This window comes from Histoplasma capsulatum, genomic scaffold (assembly GCF_000149585.1).
Source record: "Histoplasma capsulatum NAm1 scaffold_8 genomic scaffold, whole genome shotgun sequence".
In the NCBI taxonomy this organism is placed as follows: Eukaryota; Fungi; Ascomycota; class Eurotiomycetes; order Onygenales; family Ajellomycetaceae; genus Histoplasma; species Histoplasma mississippiense.
Window position 1 is genome coordinate 1,404,912 of NW_001813975.1, and position 9,167 is coordinate 1,414,078.

Sequence of the window (9,167 nt, forward strand, 5' to 3'; positions counted from 1 at the left end):
CGCTGCTCAGTACTAGTAATCAAAAATAATTAAATGTCTTGGGTGGTGGCAGCGACACGAAACCGACCTTTGCCCCAGACAGCCAGATGTTGTCTGGCCACATAAATAAGCTCTCTGGTTACTACTTCGGCGGCGCTCTCCCCTCCCCTCCAAAATCATCTATCTCTGTGCATCTTCTAAAGAACTTGACTCAATCTCTACTGCTTCTATCCCATTCCTCCTGCTGGCCCATCATCATGAGTCACAACGTACCCCGTTTCCAGCAGCGCAGCTGTGTGCATTCCTCCGCGCCGGTCAATGTTCCTGCGTAAGCTTCTCTCTTGTTCACCCCGCTGATGATTTCGCCTGTATGGGCCCAAAGACCGTCTCTCTGTTGGCATCTTGGTTTCGCGGATGGCTTTTATCTTCCCATAAAACAAATCTTCTTTTGCTAACCTGAGGATGCAAAACTAGAGACGGCTCCTATGACACCGCAAACCCTGGCTACATCCGCAAATACCTTCGATCGTACGGTCTGACGCCTCCGCACGTGGAAAGCTATGAGACGCAAAAGACAAGATGTATGGACGTGTTGTGCTGCCTCTACTGCTCGCTGGAGTATTTAGGGAACATATTTTGTTGTGGTTGGATTAGGCCCCTTTTGCTGACTGGTTCAATCAGGCCTGAGGCAACTTGCTGTGAAAGCAACCGCCATCGACAAGTTCCTCTACCTCAGCACTCTACGCCGGAACAACGTCCATCTTTTCTACCGTTTGGTTGTAGACCATCTAAAGGTGGGAGGGAAATAATGCTACCGATAGATTTAAACGGTGTTCGCGCAGTTCTTGGGGCTAATCCCTCCTCTAGGAACTCACCCCGCTGATATACACGCCCGTTGTGGGTGAAGCTTGTCAGAGATGGTCCGAAATATACCAACAGCCTGAAGGTGGGAAATAAATTTTTGTCTCTAGCTTTACTTAACTTCTTTTCCCCCCCTTTCTCTTCGTTTACCCTACGGTTATGACTCACTAAGTTGTTTAGGAATGTATATCAGTTACGAGGATAGAGGCAATATTGCAGCTGTCATCCAAAATTGGCCCCAGCCACACGTCGATATAACCGTTATCACCGATGGCTCTAGAATCCTTGGCTTGGGAGACCTTGGCATCAACGGAATGGGTATCCCCATTGGAAAGCTTGCCCTATACACCGCCTGCGCTGGTATCAGGCCGGAAGCCACTCTGCCTCTAACCCTAGATCTGGGAACGAGCAATAAGGCGTTGAGAGAAGATCCTCTTTATCTAGGTAGTCGTCGAAACAAGGTGAGCCCAGAGCAAGAATTGGAATTTATGGACGAACTGATGACCGCTCTGACTGAGAAATGGCCTGGGTAAGTTAAAATTTCTCAGTTCTTTTCGCAAAATCCATTTACCGGTAGGCACTCTCTTTTACTTTGTCTTGCTAATAAGATACTCAGCGTGGTCATTCAATTTGAAGATTTCAAGAACCCATTCCCAGCTCTTGAACGGTACCGCCATAGATTTACCTGCTTCAATGACGACATCCAGGGAACCGGTGCTGTTATCCTTGCTGGAGTCATAAATGCCGTAAAACAATCTGGCATTCCGGCTAAGGAGCACAAAGCCGTCTTCCTTGGAGCAGGAAGTGCTGGTGTTGGTGTCGCCAAGCAAATTGTCGATTTCTTCGTTCGCGAAGGAATGACGGAAGCCGAGGCCAAGGCCTGTTTCTACCTCGTTGACACAAAGGGTCTCGTGACGGCGGATCGAGGGGATCAGCTTGCCTCGCATAAGGTTTACTTTGCACGAACTGATAATCAGGGCCTGCAGTTAAAAACATTGAGTGAGGTTGTTGATCACGTCAAGCCCACCATGCTCATGGGCCTGTCGACCCTGGGAGGCGTATTTACCCCAGAGATCCTCAGAAGTATGGCCTCCTTCAGCAAGCGACCCATAATCTTCCCCCTTTCGAACCCGTCCGCGAACTCGGAATGCGACTTCGAATCTGCCATCATACACACCGATGGTCAGGCATTATTCGCCTCCGGCTCTCCCTTCCAGCCATTTTCCTATAAAAACTCCACCGGACAGATAAAGACTTACTACCCAGGTCAGGGCAACAACATGTACGTTTTCCCCGGTATCGGTCTGGGGACCATCCTTAGCAAAGCCGTCGAAGTCACCGACAGCATGATCTACGCATCCGGCGAAGCTCTCTCCAAAACCCTTACCTCAGAGGAACTCGAACACGGCCTCCTCTACCCAGACCTCACCCGGATCAGAGATGTGAGCGTCATCGTAGCACGCGGAGTCATCCGCGCAGCGCAGGAGGCAAAGGTCGATCGGGAAACGGGAATTCGCGATCTGAGCGATGCAGACATGGATGCCTGGATCCGGTCGAAGATGTACGCACCACATTCCGAAGTTGCGTCGTTGGAGCGCGAGGTGGGTATCCTGCTCTCGTCGATTGGCCGGCCGAGCTATAATAATAATAATGGCTGGTAGATGGTGTCGGATGAAGACACGAATGATAAGGGAGCTAAGTTGTGAAACACAAATATAATTTCCTCTCCACCAACCACCAGGCGTCACCCTCCCTGCCTCCCGCCCCGCTCCCTCCGCCCAACCTCCTTTATTCCTTTGACCGACATGCTTTTGTTTTCGACCTGTTTGAGTCGTTTAGCGCTTTCCGTTGCCTGCCCGCTTTTCCCCTTTTGTTCTGTGATTTATTTATTTTTTTTTTTCACATGATGCATATCAACTAGCACGGGGTTGCATTTTTGTGCCATTCCATTTTCATGTGCTTGCCCCTCCACTTGGTATTTGATCCTACGAAAAACCCCATCTTAGATAGTGATGAATAGATGGATATACTCATACAGCAAGCAATATACAGGGGAAGGGTAAAGGGGGTGGAGGAAGATGGATCCTATGAAGTGAAATGATAAACATTGAATGAAGAGCTGGTTTTTGTTTACTTGTTTGTTTGTTTGTTTGTTTGTTTGTTTGTTTCCGTTTTGTCCTTTCTTTACTTTTCTGTTCTTTTCTTTGCTAGGTTAAGGACACCTCTTATTCTCTTTGTAGCCAAACGTGGTTTGAATAATGAAAGATAAATCCAACAGCTACGGAGTATACGGTACGAGGACTTCAAGTTGAAATTGAAGCTCTTGTTAGCACCACCACCACCACCACCACCACCACCATCACCACATGCCAAAAACCCCCATTGAACGAGAGAGTTACTTAGACTGGCACTAGTATAGCCTCAGGCTCCCATAGCTTCTTCCCCCTGCCTCCTCCGATGTTCGCAACGGTTATCTATCGCATCTCCTTAGCATGATTTATTCTCCGAGCATGTGAATTTGCACAGTCCTGGCTGAGCTGAATGAGCTAGTTAGCTTCTTAGCCCACTCGCTAAGTTGCTTGGAGCTTAACTACCCCTCCCACCTGTATATATATACTATACGGAGTACTCCGTACATGCTGCGTAATATATCCCGCCATGGGGGAGACTCGGAAGAACATGGGCGTATCCTGCAGCATTGATGCAAGCTCAACAAGACTAGGTAACAGTTCCCCCCGGCGCAACGGCTGTCTGTCTTAGCTTGTCTGTCCCCGCAAGCTGGGCTACCCAAGTATTTTTTTTGAGTTCATCCGATCTTCCCATGGGTGTTTGGCTTGGCATACAGCATCGCTCAGCTTGGATGGGGAAGTTTTTGCATGTAACTATTCTTCGTCCTGTGATTTGATTTATTCTCTACATCATCACATGCATCACATGTTGCACAATCTTGAAACTACACTTTTGTAATTTTGTAATTGCGGTAAAAAAGGTAAATTAAAAAATAAGAATAATATAATCCCGCCCCCCGTGACACGCTGGTACTTGTGGGAAAAGAGGAGAGATACGTATTATTAGTAGGGCTTGCTGGGGGAAAAGAAGGGGAAAGGGGGAACCTCCAGAAAGAAGAGATAATGCCAGTGAAGGTCTGGAAAGCGTCAAGGATCAGTTATATATATATATATATATATATATATATATACATGCTTGACTTGATCAGGAAACGCGCACAGCTTTGGATCCTTCTCATGTGCACGAGCCGAAATTGGCGCTAAACCCGTCAATCACACAGAGTTTTTCACCATCGTCTCAGCAAAAGATGGTTCCTCAGCCTCAAGATCATCATTCATCGCCACTTTTACCGCATTGTTACGGCAAACAGGAACCCAGAATTCAACACCCGCGAGGAAAGGTACGGATACCAGCCAGTTGCACATTGACTGCGATAGCGATTGACATAATTGTCAGTCATGAAAGAAAGAAAACATATGGGAGGCTAAATAAATATGTTAACAATGATTTTTTCACCTACCTTAAGGCCCGAATCCCTAAACATTGGCGACAAAGAAATGCCATGGCAACCGCAAAGGTAATTATCATCAAAACTAGTGCCATGACGAACAATATCATTGGATACAGGAGCTTCCATGTATGCGTATTATTCGAGACTCATGATGCTCGCAAGTAACTCTGAGAAGCCGAGTAGGAAATTCCCTGGCGTTTGCACTGCGACGTGGACCCTGCCTGGCTGAGCACCGCGTTGATTTACTGGACATCTCCAGATGCCTTTGAAACATGGTGGTGCTCTGTAGATGAGGTGTTGAATGGCGGTGACAAGGCCAGTGACGTGAGGACAGCGAAGAAGCCTATGGCAATGTGGGACATGGGTTTGGGTAAGATTCCTGAAATCTGAGGAAGCTTGGTTTTGGGTGGAAGATGATAATGCACACACAAGGATTCCAGGAACAGGATACCAAACCTGGAAGAAGCTCCTCAGACAGTGGCGCCTGCCTAACGGAAGCCCTTAATGATTACCAGTTAACGCAAGCTTAGAGACCCAAGATAGGAGTGGAAAGAGAAAAGCATATGTAAAGCTCGAGGAACCGCTGGAACCTGGAAAGATTCTGGATATAATTTCTATGAGACACACAAAATCTAGTTGACATCCATTGCTTCTTCCCCTCATTTCTCCTCGGGGAATGAGATCCTAGGAAAAACGAAAAGAGAACAACATTGCATGTCTGAAAAACTGGCCGCTGAAGCCGTAATATGTGAATCGATCGCATAGCTCAACAACAGCGACAAAGAAGGCAGCACACAAGATATTATCGGGGCATTTTGGGCAACAGTGCCTTGCAGTTCCTCAGTTGACGCATCCGACACAGGCAAGTCCTCATTGGATTTTGATTCAGTTATCGGCCCGTCATCAGTTGAAGACGGCATAGAATTGGTATGTACGAGGGCTGGTCGAGTTCATTCATACGTATCTCGGGGTTGACGAGATGGGAAGCCCGTCCGCAGAAAGAAAAAGTAGTTCAGGATCCCCACGGTCCCTGCGCAGCTTGTCATCAGTGATTCAACGTAAGCAACAGAATAGATTTTCCTATCCCCGTAACAGGATTCGGGAGAGGAAAAATGTAAAATACAATTGAGCAACGCAGACGAGCCATTAACATACCAAGCTAGTGCCACAGTGTTAAAAATTTATGATCATTGTTCCAAGTATATGCTAGTTCTGAATGGTGGCTTCTTGGACTCAAGAGTTCAACTAATGATTTTGAATGATAGCTGTATGCACCGATCCAACAATTGCCCTCGGGACTGCCCCCGTTAAATAGGCTTAACTTAACAGAATCGGCCACACATAGGGACTTAATTTGTTGGCATTGAGACACGTTAGAGCGAGAGATATTCTTTTTAAATATGCTTTCCCATAATCAATCCGACCCCATGCAGTATGGCAGTATGATAGGCGGGTGGAGAGACATATTAAGGGGAGACGGGAGACGGTACACGATTTGGCTGGTCCTAATCTTTCTCACTTGAGAAGTAGGCCGAGTAAATTATCTGCCTATATGAATGTAGGCATATTTTAGGATATATGCGGTGCTCTAGTAAGAATAGCCGTAAAAGTAATTCATTTATATATGTTAACGATTGGAGTTGGTCAAGGGCGGTCGCCGCATTTGTCAAGGGTCATGATCCTGCTCCTGACTGGTGCGTACCCAAATCGAAGTTAACAGGGTCTCCGTTCCCCATGAACTGATTGCCAACCACTGTTCTTGCAACTTGTCCTCGGGCCGGGAAGAATGCTTGGTTAATCACCCCGCAAGCTGCACACGAAAACTCAACCTTCACATCTGCCGAGACTTTGGGACGACGCTGGACGCTGCGCGGCTGGCTACGAACTTGTGGGGTATGTTGCCTATTATTACAAAGGCCTGAGCCCTGGTCTTCCTGTGGCGCGCCAGAATTAAGTGCAGTAGGGACATGATGGGATCGAGCGAGAGAGTCTGGGCTTGGTTGTGGCATGCTAGGTTGAGGAACAATGTGGCTGCTTTCTGGAACGTCGAAGTCATCATCATCATCGTCATCAGTCCCTATATCCATCGGCAACAAGGGTTGGTTTTGTGACCACTCGCTAGCATGTTCGTCGTGTTGTTGTTGATGTTGCTGTTGCTGTTGTTGCTGTTGTTGTGAAAAGGAGCTACTAGTGGCTTCAATGGGGATCTGACCAGTCACTGGCCGTGTCTGACTGGGATTAGGGGGGCGACCTCGGCGTTTACCCTTGAGCATATCTAGTTTCCGTAAAGCCCGATGTGCTTGTCTAGGAGCCACTTCGATGCCGTAATATCTTCTGATAGCTGCCACGGCCTCATCGGCTGTGACTTTGGTATTCGTATCAAAAAACTTGGGGATCTCTTTCTTCAGAAAGGCCATACGGGAGGCTTGAGCTCGCTGAATCGGAACCGCAGGAGCGTCAAGGGTAGCGCGACAGGTATGGGTATCGGTGACAGAGGTTACATATGTGTAGTTCTGATTTGAGCGGCATATGGCACGAAAGGTACAGTCGGTGGATGACCGGCAACCCAGGGCGACACTTTCTCTATTGCTTCTGATCACACAGAGATCCCAACGCTGTCTTATTGATGCAGCACGTACAAATGATTTAAAGGAATCCAGCGACTCGAATAATTGCCTCTTTTGAAGCCCAGTATACATCCCGTCCATTTTGGACGAGGAGGAGCAGTCAATTTCTATGCAGGAAGGTCAGATCTCGTATGAAGTTAGGAATCTACATACATTAGTTAGTTCAATCCTTTGTAGAAGAGGGCTTACATACCTAGAGAGACGCTAAAAGAGGCGTTAGAAAGGGTGCTTTTAGGAATGCTAGAATTCGCATCTGCGGGAGTTTCAAGCGATTCAATGGCTCGGATGCCACAAGAAGGGACGTAAAGCAGAAAAAAAGGTAATAAATATTCATGCAAAATTGATTATTTGCGTTGTTTCAAACACTCTATGTGTGTTCTAAGGGGGCTTGAACCTTGAAGAACTTCGCATTGACCAGGCGATATCGACATCAACAAAGGTTCGAGTCAGTCTCGGAAATCAGCGGATTGCTTAGCTCAGCCTGCAGTCTTAGCGTTGATTAGTTATAAACCATCTCCTTGCAATGAACACTGCTGCTACCACTCCAGGATCTTCGCATTGACCAAAAGCCTCAGCAGTTGCCCCGACTCTATCCTCCCGTTCTGTTTAGGAACTACTTAATTTGCTCTTACGGGGTATTATGGAAGCTTATACTTTGCTCGATCAAGCCCAGGAAGGTGTGTGTTCCTGCTGCTATGCTTCTCTGCAACAGCTTGCTTTGCTAATTGTCCACAATTTTATTGTCTAGATGCGCTTCATAAGACGCGGCTTCTGAACGTCGAAGAAAAGCCATTTAAACGGATTACGAAACGTCTTCTTACTCCCAACTCGCTGATAGCCGCGCCATCTACATTGTTTCCAACTCCGCCACCCGAAAGCACTGATGAAGAAGCCGCGGCAGCACAGGCCGACGCTGACAAGCAGAAGCAACTTGAGGAATGGCGCCAGTTTCGCGAAGATATAACACTCGACTTTGCTGCTTTTGAGAGTAGCATTGCCAGAATTCAATTCCTACTTGCAAGCAATGAGAAAGAACGGAAACGTTATGCAGCCGAGAAGTTGAGAATTCAGTCAACAGCGCAAGCTGTGAGGGACAATACGGCTGAGTTGAGGATACAACTGGAAGAAGCACAGAAGACCCTTGCGTTACGTAAAACATACGATGACCTAGCGGACAAGATTACTTCGAATCGATTGCTACGACCCAGGGAGGACCAAGAGGCTAACCTTCAAAAGCTACATGCGGAAATCGCCCAGTTGGAGCAGGAAAGCAGAGAATATGCGCAAACGTGGGGTGAACGCAGAGAGCAATTTGGTAGAATTATGGAGGAAGGGATGAATCTTCGGCGATTGATCAGGGATGAGAAAGAGGAAGTTGAGAGGAGAGAAGGCATGGAGGAAGGCGAGGAGGGCGATGAGGGAGATGCCGGTTCGAAAGGGAGAGGAAGTGCCGTTGGGACTCCGAAGCCAGATCAAGATAGTGTAACCCCTTCGCACGTTGGGAATGAAGACTCAGGTCCTACCTCAGCACCATCCCAAACAGAGAAACACCGTCCTCATGTCACTGGTGGTGCGACTCCCCTGCGGCAAGCGATGAGTGCGGCGTCGACTGATGGGAAAGCCGCTACACAGGAGCCGGAAGATGAGACTATGATAGATGAAGGGGAAGTTACCGGAGATGAATCAGGGCCAGTAGGAACAGTAGGCAGCGAGACAAGGCCTGATTCAAGAGCCACCGCAGAACCCCAGGACGAGAAAGGTCCTGTTGAAGATAGGTTTGGAGACAAGATGGACACTAGCTAGTGAAGTAGCGACATATGCCGGGATATTGCTACCCTACCCTACGTAGAACTCTGACTGAATAGGAGTTTGATTCCTAACTACAAATTAACGGTGATGAGATATGGTTTGCTCAGTAAACCCTCGCTCAAAAATAATCATTCACGCCTTAGGATTCACCCAGACCCTGATTTCCTTATAACCTGTAGCTATCGATACCCCCATGCTCCTAACAATGGCCCAAATCTGCTTCGGGATATAAGTCACTAGGAAAAGTAGTGCAAAGCCAATATACCACAATACTTTCCCAGTTAAACCAAAGAGTGCGCCCATTGCTTTATAGGTTAACTCTCCGAGGTCAGCACTATATCATACACCTTAAGGGGGAATGAGATGAATAC

General features: G+C 47.5%; 3 protein-coding genes across 3 annotated transcripts; 2 read left to right on the plus strand and 1 right to left on the minus strand.

Moving 5' to 3' along the window:
* Positions 1-236: 236 nt before the first annotated feature.
* On the plus strand, positions 237-2,501 carry HCAG_07375 (hypothetical protein; the record flags this gene model as incomplete). The annotated part of the gene is made up of 6 exons (XM_001537903.1): positions 237-307; positions 454-560; positions 661-773; positions 847-925; positions 1,021-1,369; positions 1,457-2,501. The coding sequence occupies 6 exons, from the start codon at positions 237-239 to the stop codon at positions 2,499-2,501; spliced, it is 1,764 nt and encodes a 587-aa protein (XP_001537953.1).
* A 3,399-nt stretch (positions 2,502-5,900) lies between these two features.
* On the minus strand, positions 5,901-7,068 carry HCAG_07376 (predicted protein; the record flags this gene model as incomplete). The annotated part of the gene is made up of 2 exons (XM_001537904.1): positions 5,901-5,908; positions 6,063-7,068. 2 exons carry the CDS (start codon positions 7,066-7,068, stop codon positions 5,901-5,903), a joined length of 1,014 nt encoding a protein of 337 aa, XP_001537954.1.
* Positions 7,069-7,627: 559 nt separating this feature from the next.
* On the plus strand, positions 7,628-8,790 carry HCAG_07377 (conserved hypothetical protein; the record flags this gene model as incomplete). Its single annotated transcript, XM_001537905.1, has 2 exons — positions 7,628-7,664; positions 7,736-8,790. 2 exons carry the CDS (start codon positions 7,628-7,630, stop codon positions 8,788-8,790), a joined length of 1,092 nt encoding a protein of 363 aa, XP_001537955.1.
* Between the last annotated feature and the right edge of the window lie 377 nt (positions 8,791-9,167).